Genomic DNA, 17,347 nt, shown 5'->3' with positions numbered 1-17,347 from the left:
GAGTGGGGGGGGGGGGGGAGGCAAATAGAGTAGGTAGCAAGGAGATGATGGACTAGATCCAGGGCAAGGGGCTTAGTCCCAGCTGTTGCTGAGACAACGGAAGTGGTGGTAGTCTAGTCAAGGGAGAAATTCGCCACCCACAGGGTCCCAGCTGAGCTGGATCACCCAGAGCCTGAATGTGTACAGCACTACGACAGGACCAAGGGGCCTTCTCTCTGTTTACCTCACTGTCTGAAAAGAAAAAAAAAAAAAAAAGGTTATTTTCAATCTGGGGTTCTATACCCAGTCAAACTCTCAGGTCTGAGAGTAAATTAAAGACATTTTCAGACGTGCACAGTCAGAAGTTTTACCTACCACATACCTTTTCTCAGAAAGTTATTTGAGGATATGCTCCAGCAAAAGGAGGGGGAAACCAGAAGGGAGAAGCACGGCATCCAAGAACCAGGGGAATCCAACACATCCCCCCCCCCAAAGAAAGAGGCCAAGGACATTCCTAACGATGGGGGAAAGAAGGTCTAGCATTACAACTATTCAGCAGGCCTAGAGAGTAACTAATCCTTCTAGGGCCCTAGGAAGAAACTTCCAGAAGAAAAAAAGGATAAGGCTGATAGATTGCTGGTGTTCTCAGCAGGATGGATAGAAGCTTTACAATTCTGGCAGCGAGTTCAAGAGCAAACTAGTGACAGATGCACTGAAAACTAAGCAAAACATAAAGGCAATTTTAACCCCAGGGAAAACAAGAAGCTACAATCATAGAAGAGCACATGACTTGGCTGAAAATAGCATTTACGTAGTGATGCTGTTACATAATGTTTACGTAAAATGCAAACAGTAAATATTTATTTAGCCTAGAATTGCAATGTAACTGTATTGGCAGGATAGGGGAGCGGCAGGGGGCAAGAGACGTGAAAATGAAATCTTGATCTCTCGTCTTCCCTGTTAGGCAGTCACAAGATAATGTCTAGAACTTCAAAAGCAAGGGGTAGACATATAAGCGTGTGGTTTAGAAATACCAAGGTAAAGGCAAGAGACAGCAGGGAGGGTTGAGGGGTTGCCTCTGGGTCAGGAATTGAGGATGAAAGATATCCACCCATGGGAGCTCTTCAGGTGGCTCTGCTGCTGGTGGTGAGAAAACTCCAGAATGGAGGAAGAAAATGGGGCGGTCTGACGGTGCCCTGGGGAGGAGAAGGTGGAGACGTGCCACTGGGTTTGGGAAGAGCAGGACAGCGGGTGCAGAGGCAGGCCAGGTGTGTTCTCATGTCACGTGTGCAGACTTGGGGCTGGCTGGTCCCCCGACAGGAGCCTTCTGGGTAGCCAGGGGGCTGGGGCTGTATGGGATGGGGCAGCGGTGAGAGAGGAGGGCTCACTGGGAGGCACCCCCTTCCCACCTTTAACTCAGGTTGACAGAGGGCCCTGGCCTCCTGCCTGGGTGGGCCTCCCAGAGCTGTGACCCAAGTGGTACCAAGGATGGTCTCCAAAGCCCCCAGATCCAGGCACTAATGGGGAACCTGCAGGCTGTGACAGAGGGTGAGCCAGGTCCTCCCAGAAGCCTGCAGACCATACCCGGTTTGGTCAGCCTGGGTGCCCCCCACCCGGGCCCAGTGTCCCAAGGAGCTCTTCCTCTCGGCCCCAGGAGCAGGAAGTGTGGGCGGGGAGCCGCAGGAAGGCCTGAATGTCTTGCCTTCAGGTCAGCGCAGGCCAGGTGGGCCGCGGGCCAGCCCGGGGCCTCCTTCCGGGGTGGAGGCTTCCCCACACTTTCACTCACCTTCCGAACATTGTGGGCCGTCCTGGGAGCCCCCACTGCTCAGTTGCCCCCAGGTCTCTGACGCACCCCCAAGGTCACCCCACCCCATGCCCTCCAGCGCCCCGGCCACTTGGCCACACGCCTCGGGATCAGGGCTGGGGACCCCTAAGGTCACCTGCCTCAGTGTGGCGGCTGGAATGAGGCGGGCACAAGGGTGCAGACGTGGGGACAGTGAGGGGCAGCCCTGTCACCTGCACAGGAGCTGCAGGTAGCCTGGCCTGGGGGCCAGGGGTTTGGAGGTGGAACGGGGGTAGGAGGCAGATACCCTGCTGGGGAGGCACGTTTGACCCTCCACCGCCTCGTGGCGCGTCCCTTCGCATCCCTGTCTCACAGACGCAGAGACAAAGGCTCAGGGGGGTGACGCCAGGAACGCCAGGTCCCATGTTTACATGTGGCTGGGCCCAGGCTGGAGACCGGGCAGGATGGGGGCCTGTGAACCACATGGGCAAAGGCCCCAGGGCGGGACCACCGGCAACAGTAGGGAAGCGAAGCCCGGGACCTGAGGGGTTGCTGGCAGCAGAGGGGAGTGGGACCCACCAAGTGTGTCCAGATGGGGCTGGGGCGCTCGGGCCCAGCCTGGAGCCCCAGCGGCTTCCTGGCCCACCTGCTCCCCCCTCTTCCTCACCCACTTCCCGGACACTGGGTCTCAGGGTGGGGCAGAGGTGCAGCAGCGCCCCCTCAGCCACAAGGTCCCCCCACACACTGGGCATCTGCGTGGCCAGGTGACAGAGCAGGCCCCCTGGGGCCACGTGCCCCCGTGGGTGAGTCATGGCCCAGGGATGCGGCGGCTCGGCAGGGGAGGCGAGCAGGCAAGGCGAGGGCGGGAGCGGCGGCTGGCGCCCCGACTGCCGAGAGGCAAAGCGCCAAGGAGGGGCCGGGGGGGGCAAGGAGGGTGCGGGGCCCCGGGCCCCGTCTTCTGGGGCTGCTGGCGCCGCCCCTCCACCGAGGGCGTGGGGGACTGAGCTCCCCGTCTCAGAGAGTGTGCAGACAGGTGGGGAGGGAGCCCGGCGTTCGGCGGAGGAAGAATGCGGCCCAGGGGCTTCCGGCTCAGGCTGTGGGTCTCACAGGCCGGGAGAGAACAGGCCTGGAAGGGTGTTGTCGCGTGCCCAAGGTGCGAAGGCCCACCCAAGCCCCCAGCTGGTCCTCCAACGCCAGGCAAGGTGCAGGGCTTGGTCCTGGACAGGCAGAAATCCCCGCGGCTTCCCCAGGAAGGCAGGTTCCAGGAAGGGCGCTCCAGCCCGTTCCACGTCTCCTTCCCCACAAGCCTCTTCCAGGTGCCAGGAAAGGGGCTCGAGTCCAGGTCCCCGGGTCTGGGACCCCAGCCCAGAGCCCCCCGGCCCAGCCTCCAGCCCAGGTCCAGCCTCAGGGGGCCTAATTCAGGGAATCCTGTCCTAGGGGCAGGAGCCAGGAGTGGGGGCGGGGCCGGGGGTGGCCCTGACCTGGGTGTGGGCCTGGGGGGCCCGGGGCGCCAGGGGCTGCCTGCCCGTCTGGGTCAGCTGCAGCTGCAGCCCGGCCCTGGGCGGCTGAGTCATGGGGCCGCTGTTTCCAGGCCAGGACCGAGGCAGGAAAGGCAGGGAGACTGGACACGCCGGCACCTGAAGGGTGGGCAGGCGTGGTCCCCCCTGGGCTGGGGGTGGTCAGCCTGTACCCCAGCTCTTCCAGCCCCCCAGCCCTTGACACCGCCCCTGGATCCTGCTCCATGTGCCAGTTCCCAGGTTCCCCCCACTCCCCAGTGTAGGGCCCAGCACAGCCCTGGTGGAACTCTGCCTGTGTACACACGCACACACACACACACAGGCACACACGTGCCAGCACACACACGGAGGCCAAGCCCCCCAGCCCCTCTGCTGGTTGCCCCACCTGGGGCTGACCTGGGCAGTCTGGCCTCTGGTGGCGGCGATCCAGTCCTCCCGCAGGTCTTTACTTCAAGGAGTTGTGCCGGGAGGGGTGTCTTTGCAGAAAGAGAACCTGGGCAGCCCTGAGACAGGGCATTTAAGAGATTACTCAGCGGTGGGCAGAGGCAGCTTGAAGCTCCTGGGGAAGAGCCTGCCCCACAGAGGCAGCAGGTGCGAAGAGCCCGCGGTGCTTCTGGGCCTGGACAGAAGGCCCACGGGGCTGGGGCGGCGAGGAGGACCCGGCCAGATTGTGATGGCCTCGGGGCCACTGCAGTGACCCTGGCCTTGACTCTGAGGGCATGGGGGGCCCCCGGTTTAACGTCCCCCTCCTGGGGCCTAAGAGTGGCCATGGGAGAGCAGGTGGGGGGGCCGCTGGCAGGATCTGGGGGACGCTGGTGACCGGGCCCGGGGTGGCAGCTGCAGGGGTGGGGGGAGCCTCAGATTCTGGATGGATTTGCTGGGCCCTGAAAGTCTCCAACCTTGACCCTGTTGGGTGCCTCTGTGGCTGGTGACCTGGGGAGAGGGGGGAAGGCTGAGCCGCCTGGGTGCACTGGGAGGACAGGAGGACAGGGCGGGCGGGGGCTCCTCTCCCCCAGATCAGGGAGGAGCGGAGGAGGGGTGGGGGGCTGGGGCGGGGGAGCCTGTCTGGGAGCGTGTGGAAGGGCCCCCGCAGGGCCAGCCTCGCGGCCGACACCGACGCCAAGAAGACCGTTCCTGGAGAGCGGTGCCCTCCCCTGGGTGTGGCCTGGGGCGCACTCAGCCTCCCCGTCCACAGACGGACACTGACGACGTGGCGTCTCCAGAGCCCGTGGAAAGGCCCGCTGCACCGCCGCCCCGGGGAGCGGGCTCCGTGGGCATGTTTCAACACGGGCGGCCTCCAAACCCGTGTTGAGTGAAAGGGAGCGAGCAGAGAGCCGAGCATCTCATGTTACCGTTCATGCTAAGCCTGCCGCGGATGGATACCGTATCGCATGCGCGCGAGCTCGTGTTTTGAAATGTCTGGAAGGATAAACACCAGATCGCTAAGACGGTTACCTGGGACGGGGCGCGGGGGGGGGGGGGGGGGAACAAAGCCAGACGCGCCAGGTCAAAGGGGATGTTTCTTTGAAATGTTTTTACTTCTTAGAGAAAATGTTTTTGAAGAGTACTTGTATCACGCAAACCCTTTGTAAAGAGGTTCATTGAACAGCAAGAAGTCCAGCTGGGCAGAGCGTGTGGCCAGGGCGGGGGCGCACGGGCGCTGTCCTGGAGGCCGGCCGGCGTGGGGTCAGCAGGCCTCCAACTGTCCAGGGAAGAGGCTCTGGGGGCCTGTGCCGTCGGGGACCAGCCGGGAAGCTGTGCAGGTGTCCGGAGAAAGGACATAGTCCAGGGCTGGGCGGGAACAGGACAGCCAAGGGCGGCCAGAGAGAGGCACGGAGAGAAGCTACCCCAAGCTGTGCGTGCGGGGGAAGCGGTCAGAGGCAACTGGGAGGTGCTGGGAGCCTGGGGGCACGCTGGGGTCTGTCCAGAGGAGCTAGGCCCTGCCCCCAGGACACTCCAGCCACGTACGCGTCCATCTCCGTTCTGAGCTGCGGCACAGACTCTCTGTCCCCTCCCTGCTAGGGGGCCGACGGAGGCCCAGAGTCCCCCAGGTGGTCAGGGGTCATGGACTGCCTGGCAGTATCCCCGCTTTCAGGGAGGCGGACATTTAGGAAGCAAACGATGCAAGCGGTACCTGGGCAGACCAGAGTGGCTGGAAGGGGCAGAGCAGGGAGGTGATGGCAGGCGAACTGGGGTGGGGGGTGGCGGTGTTTCTAAGGAGGAGACCCTCGCCTCGGGGCCCGAAGAATGAGACCGTCTGCTGGTTCAGGAGATGGGTGGAACGTTCTAGAAAGCGGGCCGGCAGGTGCAAATGTCCTGAGGCAGAGAGGGGGTACAGCACATCCAAGGAACTGATAGAAGCCAGTGCAGGGCGGGAAGGGGCAGTGGCCGAGGTGGGACACAAGGCCCAGACCGTGAGGGACCCTCTGGCCGAGGCGGGGCTGTGTCTTTGGCTTGAGAGCAGTAGGCGGCTTGCAGGGGTCTCACCAGGGCAAGGACGGGGTGCGAGGGGTGGAGGGAGGCCTGCTGGCTGTGGAACTCATGGAGGGTGAACCCACCTCGAGAGGCACTGCGGGCCCAGGGGTCCTGAACTGCCCACACCCTGGCTGATGGCCCCGAGATGGCGGGGGCGGGGAAGGGGGGCTGGGGGCAGCCAGGCCAGGGTAGCAGCAGACAGAGGCAGATGGGACTCTAATGACGGAGCTGCTGGGTGGCCCCTGCCCACCTGCCCGCCGTCACTGGGCCGCGTGTCACCCGCCTGCCCGCCCGCCGGGGCTGGGGGTTTGGCTGGGGTGGCCGGGTGCTCGCTGGCTCCCAGTACAAAGTGTTCTGCCCGGCGTCCCCCTGGCTTCCAGGACTTCGAGGCTCGTCAGAGGGGCAGCGCGGGAGGGGGAGGCGGGGGAGAATCAAATGCAGGTGGGGCCTCCGCCCTGCCGCCAACACAAACACGGCCTCTCGGCTTCCAGCGCCTTTTTCCAGCCTGCCCTACATTCCCGCTCGCCCGGCCCCGAGGAGGGTGACTGAGTCGGCCAGCCTGGGGCTGCCCGATGTGGGCAGGGCAGGCAGCCCCCACTTGGCCTCTGCTGGCGGGACCCCCCTGAGGCCCCAGCTAGGGGGCTGGCCAGCCTGTTGGGAGGACCAAGCCCCGCCCATCCTGAGCCAGGGTCTCCCCCTCCACCAGCCCACCCACCAGGTGACCGTGGGCAGCTTCCTGGCCTCTGTGTATCCTGGTCCCCGCTGCCCAGGCCCCCTTCCAAGCAGAGAGGCTCCTGTGGAGCCCAGGGAGCTGTGTGCTGCCTGGGGCCCCCCGACTCTGCCACTGCCCCCTCCGTAAGCCGTCCCATGAGCCTTCCTCCCCAAAGTCCAGGCAGGGCGGCCTCAGTGGGCACAGTCAGGCGGTGGTTGTGAACGACTCTGGGCACAAACGTGGCCCCCACAGAGATGCGGCTGGAGGGAGGAGGTGGCCCAGCGTGCAGGGGTGTCGACTGAGCACATGGGTAACACAGCACACGCAGAGCCCCCATGGGGCTTTCGTCCTTGGGGGTGGGGGGGCGGGCAGCTAGAGACGGAAAATATAATAAATAAGCCAGTGACGTCGGTGTGAGTCCTGGAGGAAAAGACAGTAGATGGAGGATGGGGGCAGGTCGCCGTGTTTAGCTCAGGGCCCGAGGAGGTCTCGTGGGGAAGTGAGCCTTGAGCAGAAATATGGGCGAGGTGATGGTGTGAGCCACGCGAGAATCCAGGAAGACTTCCTGGCAGCGGTGGCAGAGAGAAGAAGCGGGAGCAGGGCAGAGAGGAGGCCTCATGCTGGAGCTGCCTGGGGGAGGGGTGACAGCTTGGAGCCTCGGCCCAGACTTTCTTTTCATGTTCAGAGCTCAAAGTGGGGTTTCTCAGAGTTCTGAGCAGAGAAGCAAAATCTCTCAGACTGTGGGGCTGAGGGCAGAGGTCACTGAGGTTGTCCAGGTGAGAGCTGGTCCATGCTCCCCTGGCCACCTCCCTTGCTGGACCCCCGGATGGAGCCAGTAATGTCTTTCACCTCAAGAAAGAACAGCCCTGCCACCCACTAGCCACACATGTCATTAAGACCACCCTGAGTAAGACGGTTCACTGTAGACTGCAAAGCATGTACGAAAAGAATGTTCCAGCTCCATGGGGGAAAGAAAGATCCTTCGGTGAAGTGTGATGTATCGACAGGCTGATCGCTGAAAGCAGGCCTGCAGCTCAAAATCAGTCCCACACCATTCAATGAGTGAAGGGTAAAATACAGATCTAAAAAGTCCTAGGAAAAAAATGTGTCAGGGTCGGAATTGGGAAAGCTACTCCAAGCGTCACAAAATCTAGAAGCCGCAGTGGAAAAGGCAAACGACTCTGACTACATAAAAAAGTGAAAAAGTAAATAAAACTTCTGTATGACATGACCAAAAATGATAATCATAATTGCCATGAACCAATTCACATGACCAACGGCACACCAGGAACAAACATTTGTGATGTCCATGTCAAAGGACAAACTTCCTTAATATACAAAGAGCCCTTACAAGTCAATGACAAGGAAAAGGCCTGGCCAGCAGCATCCCGGGGAGGGAAGGAGCAATGGGCTTAGAGGACATCTGCCCCCCACCCCACTACTGGGGCCCTGGGAGATGGCAGAGACATCACTTTCTCATCCAGCAAATATCTGTGAAACACCAACTCTATCCCAAGTGTATTTAGTGAGCACCTACCATGTGCCAGGCTCTGGGAGACCCTCTGGGGACGTGAACGTGACAGCATGGTCAAAGGCCTGGCCGCGGTAGGGAAGCCCACTCTCAACATTTGAGCTCAGGTTATATGTTGTGGTGGAGGACAGTTTTCCAGGCAGAGGGAGTGGCAAGTGCAAAGGCCCTGAGGCAGGATCGAGAGGACTGTGCCCAGGATCTGAGAGAAGGGTGTCAGGGAGGACGGTGAGGGGGCTGCGCGGAGCTCCGGGGCTGTGGATGGAGGTGAGATCTCATTCTGGGTGCACTGGTAATTCTGCGGAGGGAGACAACTCAGCCTGGCTGCTGCTGGAGTGAATGGGAGGGGGACGGACCAGTAAAGTAGAGGCGATTCCAACAGCACAGGCCAGGGATGCCACTGGCCTGGGCAGGGGGCGTGGAGGGGAGCGGTGCTGGATTCAGAGCGTGTGCTCTCGAGAGCGGGTGGGACGTGGGCGAGCGCCAGGGGAATCCGGTGCTTTGCTCTGTGGGTGTCGGTACCACTTTCTGAGATGGGAGGATGGGATTGCGGGCAGGGCAAGTCTGAGTTCTCTTTGGGCCCTGCTGCACCAAGATGCTGTTAGACCTGCTTGCCAGTGGAGACGGGGTTCTGGGGCCCCCGGGAGAGTGCAGAGCTGGGGCGGAGCGTCGAGGGTGTCTGTGTGGAGATGGTGCCGGCAGACGGGGGTCCTTGGGCTGTGGGGTAGAGGGCCTGCGAGATTGTCCCGGCTGCGGCGGACGAACACTGGAGAGGTGGCCCTGGTTTATGAGAATGATCCTGACACCCGCCCCCCTCAGCAGTCAGCCTGGACGGAAGCAATGCTGAGGGTGCCTGGCGGACCCCAGGCATCTGTGGGGCTGCCCCAGGTGAGCGTGTATCCGTGAGGCAGGTAGAAGGTTCTTCTCTCCATCGTGACACTCTCTCAGAGGGGAGCAACCTGCACTCCTAAGGGGTGGTCAGCAAGGGTCAGCCAGGAACTGGCAGGCCCCCAGAAGGGTCTGGGGTGACCAGGACCTTGACCATGCTGTGCCGAGGACCCAGCTGAGGCATGGCTGACTCTGGTGACGGCTCAGATCACCTGCCACCCAGTAGCCAGACGGTGAGAGATTTGAGGGACAGTGGCTAGGACAGAGGCCTTGGTCTACAGCCTCTGAAACGCCCACCCTGGCTGATTCATGACGCTAAACCAATGCACCGGTCCCAGGGGCCAGGGCGCAAGTGGCTGCCACATCGCCCACCTCTTCTGGCCAAGGTTCACCCCCTGCCTGGACTCCGCCTGGGCGGAGGACCCTGGGAAACAGGCAGAACGGCTGGTGTGTCGGTGACCAGGGGCTCCGGAGATGGTGGCATCTATCTCCCAGTTGGGAGAGTGCGCTTGGCACCCGACAGAGCCCCCACTGCTCGCCCGCTGAGCTGTCCCATCCCAGCAGCATCACCGCCTGGTGGAAGGTGCTCACCTCTGTGGCACGTGCAAAGGCCCAGGGGCCCAGAGGTCCAGGCAGATACACTTGCACCCTTTGGCAGCTCAGGGAATGGTTTGGTGGACGGTACAGGGAATTGTGCAAAACCACACCCGGGGCGGCGCGGGCACTCTTGCACATGCAGTCTCCCTGCCCTTGTAAAGCCTGAGTGCTCGTGTACACACACGTCTTCACGTATACGTGCCAACTGGCCCTCAGGCCACGCTGCACACAGGCAAATTACTAACAATAATTACAGTAAAATGGTCAACAGGAGACTTAATCAGAATTTGCCAGATGCCAAGCACTCTTTCCAGTGGTTTCCTGCATTAACTCATTCAATCCTTACAACATCCTGCTGAGGGACATTCTACCAGCATCCCCATTTTACAGATGGGGAAACTGAGGTTCAGAGAGGCCAAGTGATTCACCCAAGGTCACCCAACCAGGAAGCGGCAGAGGCAGGACATGAGCCCAGGCAGCCCATCTGTGTGCCCAGGCCCTCCCCGCAGGCTCTGACCCGCTGCCCTGCGGCCCGCACACCCAAGACGCGTCCTTCCCCAGGGCCCCCCACAGACCGGCGTGCACACATCCCGCCCCGGCCCACATGCCCAGCGCACGCCCAGCCCAGCAGGCTGTGGGCCAGGCTCCGAGGCTGTGTCCTCATCGGGCTGGGTGCACCGTGCACCGCAGGACAGAGCTCGGCAGGCCGGCCGCCCTGGGGACTGGCAGTAAAACCTCGGCAGCTAGAAAACGGGCTGATTTTTCTCCAAGAGCTAAAGCACTAAAACAAAGTCATAAACACAATTACACCGTCTCCTGCCATAAATTACAATGTTATGAAGCGCTGTGATCTATTTCCACTCATACCCGGCTCTGTGAGACCGGCCAGCCCCACGGGCTCTAACGAAAGGATGATTTATGGGTGCTGTTCCCGCATTCTCGCCGTGGGGGAGGGGCGTTCCCAAACTCCCAGCGCCAGGGGCAGGGCCCGGGAGCGGGGGCCAGGCTGCCCGCCGGGCAGGGACCTCCCCCCAGGACAGCTGGCCCTAGGCAGGCAGGTACCCCGCACCACCGCCCCCTTCCCCCTTGGCAGAAAGGTTCCCCGGGGGCTCTGGCGTGGAGGCTCTGGGCTGTGTAGTGCCCACCATAATCGTTCCACAAATGTGAACAGGGCCCTCTGTGTACCACCAAGGACAGGCAGAGGAGTGGGGCTCCTGGAGCCCAATTCCAGTGGGAGAACCAGCTAAGGAGTGAGCAGACCCAACCGCAGGCCAGCGGCCCTGGAGCAAATAAGGACCAGCGTGGGGATGGGGGGGGGGGGGGGCCGTGGCAGAAGGAGGGGCATGGCCGCGATCAGTGCTTTTGGTGAGGTCCAAGGGTGGAGGGTGGCTGATGTGGGCAGGGGAGCCGCTGGGGAAAAGGGCCGGAGGCAGGCGCGCGCTGCCATGTTTGGGGGCCAGCAGAGCGGCCTGGAGTGAATGCAGTGGGAAGAAGGTGGGGGAGGCCGCAGAGCAACGGGGGACAGGTCTAGGGCCACAGGTGGGACTCAGGCTTCTCCTGGGAGTGAGGGGGGAGCTCAGGAGGCTGTGAGTAGGGCAGCGACGTGACCTGGTTTGTGTTTTGAAAGGACCACGTTGTGGGGGAAGGCTACCTGGCAGGCTACTGCAATAGTCCTAGCATAAAAAATTGGCGGTCTGGCCTGGGCTGGGAGCAGGGGTGGGCAGGGGGTTCCCAAGTTCTGCTGACAGTCAGAATGTGGAGCAGGGTGTGAGATTTTGGAGTGCTTTTCTGGGATGAGAAAAATGTGCGCGGAACAGGGTGGGTGCCGGGGGGGGGGGGCTCAACAGAGGTGCAGGAAAACCATGGTTTTATGGTCTGAGTTCAGGCCTGAGGTCCCCAGGGATCGCGCGTGCGGGTCTGGGGCGTGTCCCTGGCCTGAGCCTGGGCGCTTAGGGTCCGAGGACAGCAGAACACAGCTGTCACATCAGGGTGGCCCTCCTGCCGTGGTCTAGCAGACACCAGGACGCAGTCAGCGTCCCCCCCCCGGTGCTTTCTCTCAGTGGCATCCATTGCCCTAGACGTGGGGGTTCAGCATCACCTGCATGTGCTGGAGGGCACAGGGGGCAAAGGTCACAGGTCACCGTGACCCCCTCCCTCACCAAGCAGCAGCTTGCGGAGGGAGGGCCAGGGCCAGGGGTAGGGCAAGAAATGGCATTCTGTGGAGATGGAGAACCCAGAGTCCCGGGGGCTGGGATGGGGGTGGCCGAGGACCACCACCTGAACCCCACCGGGCAGCCACGAGGCCCAGGGGGCGCAGTGTCACCGCTCAGCCTGAGTCCTTCCTGGGTCCAGCAGGCCCGTCGTCCAAGGCGGTGGCCGGGCTCCAATGGGGGTGGGAGCGGGCACTCCTTCCACCGGTCAGAATTCACTCACCATACCCTGTGTCCTGCCCCGTGCTGGGGCTCCTCACAGACCGTATGTTTGGGAGGGGCCAGGGTGGACTGCCCACCCAGGGCACTGCGAGGTGTGGCTGGGGCCCTGCACAGGGAAGGCGGGTTTCTGCCCTGAGCTGTCCAGCGCGGGGCTCCCTCTCTGGGCGGCCAGGATAGGGACGGGGGTGGAGGTGTGGCAGGCTCAGCACCCCTGCCATGGGCCACTGGACCTGCCCCGGCTATGAGCGGTCCCCACCTGGTCCCTCCAAGCTGCATGCAGGGACTCAAGGCCCACCGTGTCCCCGGGCCTCAGCTGTGTCGCCTGTCTAATGGGCTCAGGAGCAGCGGGGAGCAGGGGCTTGTGACCTGGGCAGTGCTGGGCCTTGCAGGTGCCGCAGGCCTGTGGCCAGGGCAGAAGGGGGAGATAGGCCAGCAGCAGCCCCTCTGCAACCCCTGCTCCCTGGCTGCTTCGCTCCCGTGCTCCCTGCTGTGTGTGAAGGGGCGTGAAGGGGGCAGAGCCGTGTCGCAGGGCGTCAGGAGGACTGAGCGGGCCTGTGCACAGACACACTGAGCAGTCATGGCCATGTCCCTGCGCCTGTCACCGGCATGTGGGCTTGGGCAGGGCTCCCCGGAGCTTCAGGCCCCCGCGCACCCCATGACGTACCGGGAACCCCCAACTCCCAGCAGCCCAGCTTGGCCCCAGGGCTGGCATCCAGCTCATTGCCTGGTGTTTAAGTATTTTGAGCATTGCCCCCAGAGCGGCTCAGTGACTCTTGGTCCGGCACAGTCTGCACACAAGAGGAGAGCCCAGAGGTCTTTTGCCCTGTGACCCTGCAGAGGGCCCTGGGCTGTCCCAAGAGGAGCCCTGCCTCCCCCTTTAGATGTTGACCCAGGGGGACCCTGGGGCACCACGAGCTGCCCCCCAGGGCAGGGGACTCCCTCCCCGCGAGCCCCAGGCCTCGGTGTCTCCCACCCCTGCCCGTCTTTGGCCAGTGTGGCCGAGACAGCCCGGGGCTTGCACGTGGCCAGGGCCATTGGCGGGTCCAGAGCTGGGATCAAGGCCGAGCAGGTTCTGCAAAAATTTCCCTTGAAAGACTCTTTTTCAAGATTTTCTTTTGAAAACAAATTCATACGCACATCAAACAGGAATCCCGTCCCCTGGGTTTGTCACCACCGCCCGGGGCTCTCTAACTGGTTGTTATTCTAATTGCTTTTTTTCTCTTCCGAGGGCCGGGAGTCCTCTTATGGTTATTAATTTGGTGAATGGAGGCAGGGAACAAGGGAGCTTTTGTTGGCCTTGCCCTTTGGTCACTATCAAATTGCAAATAATGACGAGATCCAAGATCCCCAAAACTGATGTGCCCCAGCGGCTCCCGGGGAACGCCGTCCCGGTCCCCGAGCGGGCACTGCCTTCCTCTGCGGGTGACAGCGCCTCACCTGGGCACCTGCCCGGAGGCACGCGCTTCTCTGCGGCTGGGGATCGGCTCAGGCCGCTCCCTCCAGCCGAATGAAGTGCTCACTGGGTGTCACCATCGAACATGAAGCAAGATAAAGGCGCTCTCCTTGGGAGGAGGAGAACCCAGGGCGGGGGGACCCAGGGGCCATCTCTCTGGGACGTGCTCAGCCCTGGAGAAGCGTGGCAGGTGTGAGTCACGCTCACAGAGCCCGCGGGCACGGGCTCCTACACGACTGTCCTGCCCCATCCTCAAGAACGCCCCCCACGGGAGGAGCAGAATGCCCCCACTTCCCAGCTGAGAAACTGAGGCCCAGGGAGGACAGCACAGCGGCCAGGTCTCAGCGTGGGATCTGACTTGGCCTCCTGGACCAGCCTGACCAGGCTCACCCCACACTGTGGGGACAGGGGATCAGTCGCTGAGAAGGACGGAAGCCCACCCGGGCAGAGGCCATCACCGGGCCCTAGGGGCCGGGCAGTGCAGGGCAGCCTCAGGCAGCCCAGAGCCAGCGACCAGCAGACAGCCCCGGGGCGGGGGGGCACCCAGGTCAGCCGCCAAGGTCGGGGGGCCGGGGTGGGGGGAGACGTGGCTCCACAGGGCTTGGCCCACCCGGTGATCACCACACCCTGAAGCCGGACCAGGCGGGTGACGCCGAGGATCCCCGCCCATCAGGCTGGGGCTGGGCAGGCGGGAGGACCCTGCAGGGGGCCAGGAAGACCCAGGGGGACCCCAAGGGTGGCCAGAGGACCAGAAGGATTCAGCAGGTGGCCGGGGGGCCTTGGCAGGAGTCTGGTTTGGCCTGCGGGCTGCCCCACTTGCTCTCTCTCCCGTCACATCAGTGGCGGCATGTTAACCTCCTCCCCAGACCCGCTCCTCTCCTGTGCGAGAAGGAGGGGGAGGTGTGAGGCCCAGGCTTTGGGCCGGCTCTGGGATTCTGGCCCAGATCCGAGCTCGCCCCCGGCGCCCCTGCCACCTCCAGCAGTCTGGCTAATGGGAGCATGTCCCCTGGGACCAGGGAGCCCGGTGAGCCCCCCCAAAGCCCCATCTCCCATGAGCAGCAGCCCAGGGGGCCGAGGTGGGCTTGAGTGCCCCAGGTGGCCCCCTGAGGGCGAGCTCGGCCTGGGGCCAGCCTCCCGCCTGCTCCCAGTGGGGTCTGTGCTATCAGCCCCCTGGGATGCGCCCCCTCTCCAGCCGTGCCCGGCAGCCCCACCCCTTCCTGAATCCCAGCCATTCTTGCATTTCCTTTTTTCCCAAGAACACCCTATAAAGGCTTCCATACCCACTTGCCCTGCTGGGGGCTTCAACAGATGTTCAAGTGGCATAAAGTGAAAATTTATGAAACCACAAATTTTCCTCTGTAATGTATTTGGTGCTCTAATTGGTGCCAAACCAATCAATACCCAAGCCGGGGCCTGCACAGCGGAGCAACATGAAGCTCGCCCGCACCAGCCTCGTGCAAGGCTCGCTCCAGGCTACCAGGCGCGCAGGGTCCCCCACGGGTCTCCCAGGGCATAGGCGGGCAGTGGGACTGGGGGCCCGGCGGTCTCGGGCCGAGGAGAGGGTCCTCCCCAGCCCCCCTTGGCTGGGCTGCCAGGGTCCCAGCCAGAGACCCCAAACGAGACTCTTCTCCTGGGGCCTCGGGGCCTGCGTCTGTGGGTGGCCTCAGCATATGGTGGGACTAGGGTGTCAGGGAGGCACCCGGGGGAATGCAGGGGTGGGGAGAGCTGAGTGAGGGCCTCAGGCTCTAGCCCAGCTAAACCAGAGAAGCTCTGCACCCCCTCCCCTTTATAGCCTGGGCTCCGGTATCAGATGTGTCTGAGAAAATAGGTTAGGCCCCCCTGGCCTGGCTGAGGGGGCCTCAGACATGCAGCTGTCCCTGTCCCCAGGCCCAGGGGCAGGGGAGGAGGTCTCAGTCCCCCGCACAGTCCGAGGAGGCAGAGGCAGCAGGGGAGCCCAGGAGGCCCCAGGAGACAGCACTGGCCTCAGTGCTGCAGCCGCCATTGTGCGAAGCTGGGGACGTGGGTCACAGGCAGCCGTCCTGATAGGGGGGCTGTTTCTCCACGCTCCAGCCCCCATCCTGCCCTACCTGCTGCTGGGTCTTGAGAGAGCCCCGTGGCCCCAACTCAGGAGAGAACCCTCCCCTTCTCCCCCTCAGCCAGCCCTGCCCTCCCCCTGACTCAGCGTCCACCGTCCACCGTGGGAGAGAGGCTGTGGACTGCCCCACCCGCCTCTGAAGCCCAACCCGGGCCAACCCGGGGACCCAGCTCCACAGCATTTGTGGCCTCTTCAACCCACAGCATCTTCCCCGGGGCCGACCCGCTTGGCCAGCACCCGGCTCCGTCCGGTCCTGGGGTGGGGATGTTGCCGCCAGCAGTGGGGCCCAGGTGGGTCCTGGGGCGTCTGGCCCAGGGCGGCTCAGAGCACACACATCACGGACCGTGTGTGTCCAGGTGGACGGCCGGCCCCAGCCAGCCCGGCCTGCCGCGTCCGCAGCCCCGGCGTTGACCCCTGGCGGAGCCGTCCCCGGGCGTCTACCCCAGCCACACTCTCCCCGAAGCAGCTCTGTGTTCTCGCAGCTTGGCCCTTATCGGTGACCATCTGGCCACCTCCGCTCCCTCCCCCATCGTTTCTAGTCTTTCCAGTGTTCCAGGTACCCAAGGCGGGTATTATTTTCTGACGGAGACCCTGGGGGAACCACCCCCAAGGGCACTGCAGGCCCCAGGGTGAGCCACGCCTCATGCCGGCTCATGCCAGGACGTCTGCTTCACCCCTGCCCCTGCTCTGAGGGCCCTGGGGTCCTCTTCCCACCCCCGGGGCTCACTCCAGCCCCACCCCGTCTTGGCCATCCAGCAGCCCCTGCTAAGTACCTGCAGCCCCAGGTCCATCCTCCATCCACCTCCCCTCCAGCTTCATGGGGCGACCCCACCTCGTGGGTGGGCAACCCCAGTGCTCAGCGTGGGAAAGGCCTTTGGGAAAAGCATGGTGGGCGTGTGGCCCTGGCTGACCCCTGGGGATTGGTACAGGTTTGGGGGCTCAGCTGGGAAGATGGGGTGCCCCTGCTGAGTTGGGGACTGTGCCCGGCCTGACAAGAGCACCCTGGGGCACAAACCCTGCTGGTGGGCATGGGGGTGGGGGCAGATGGCAGGGGAGGGGCCCCGCCCTGCTACCTGCTCAGCCACTGAGTCTCAGGTGAGGGCTGCAGAGCGGGGCTCCCTCCACGCACGTGTGTGCACACGTGCAGACTTGCACAGGGGCCACGGACACACACACACGCGCGCGCGCGCTCCACACACACGGCCGTGACCAAGGCCAGGCCCCGTCCCTCCCCTGGCCCTCAAGGAACCCAGGCCTTGAGGCCACCCGCACACCGCCCGGCTCACCTCTGATCCTGTCCCCGCAGGTGACGCAGCTGGACCAGAGGCTGGCGCTCATCACAGACATGCTGCACCAGCTGCTCGCCCAGCACCACGGAGGCTCCCCGGGCAGCCGGCCTTCCAGCGGGGGCGGGGCCCAGGTGGTCCAGCCCCACAGCGGTGGCTCTATCAACCCCGAGCTCTTCCTGCCCAGCAACGCGCTACCCACCTACGAACAGCTGACCGTGCCCCGCGGGGGCCCCGACAAGGGCTCCTGATGGGGGCTCGGGGCCCAGGCCTGAGAGGGGAGGCCCGGAGGAGCCCTGCCCGGCCCACCCCACCTCCCACTCAGCACAGGCACCGCTAGGCCTCAGCCCCCTCTCGAAGGCCCGAGAGAGCAGTCCCGCCCTCCAGGGCCCCAGACGCCCGGTGGACTACAGGGCCCTGCGGCCTGCCTGGGGGGCTCAAGACCGCCTCTTCCCAGCCAGCGGGTACTAGAATTTGGCTGGGTGTTGGGGGGAGGGGCCTCTCGGCTCTGAGACCGGGGTCCCCCCATTGCCTGCCTGATACTCGGGACAGAGCGGCAGGAGGTCAGGCCGGGCATCCCAGGCACTTGGTCTGTACCACGT

General features: G+C 63.5%; 1 protein-coding gene across 3 annotated transcripts in view; it reads left to right on the top strand.

Moving 5' to 3' along the window:
* The window catches only part of KCNQ1 (potassium voltage-gated channel subfamily Q member 1), a gene marked incomplete at both ends in the record, with an annotated part of 348,420 nt that extends 331,424 nt beyond the window's left edge, over positions 1-16,996 (top strand). For all 3 annotated transcript variants that reach the window (XM_082844721.1, XM_082844720.1, XM_082844719.1), the window contains one exon: positions 16,766-16,996. In XM_082844721.1, coding sequence (XP_082700847.1) covers positions 16,766-16,996 — 231 coding nt within the window. The remainder of the gene's footprint in view (positions 1-16,765) is intronic.
* Positions 16,997-17,347: the final 351 nt, after the last annotated feature.

The sequence above is a fragment of the Leucopleurus acutus genome (assembly GCF_964270905.1).
Source record: "Leucopleurus acutus genome assembly, chromosome: 8".
Taxonomy (NCBI): Eukaryota; Metazoa; Chordata; class Mammalia; order Artiodactyla; family Delphinidae; genus Leucopleurus; species Leucopleurus acutus.
This window is presented reverse-complemented; position numbering and strand designations above follow the sequence as displayed.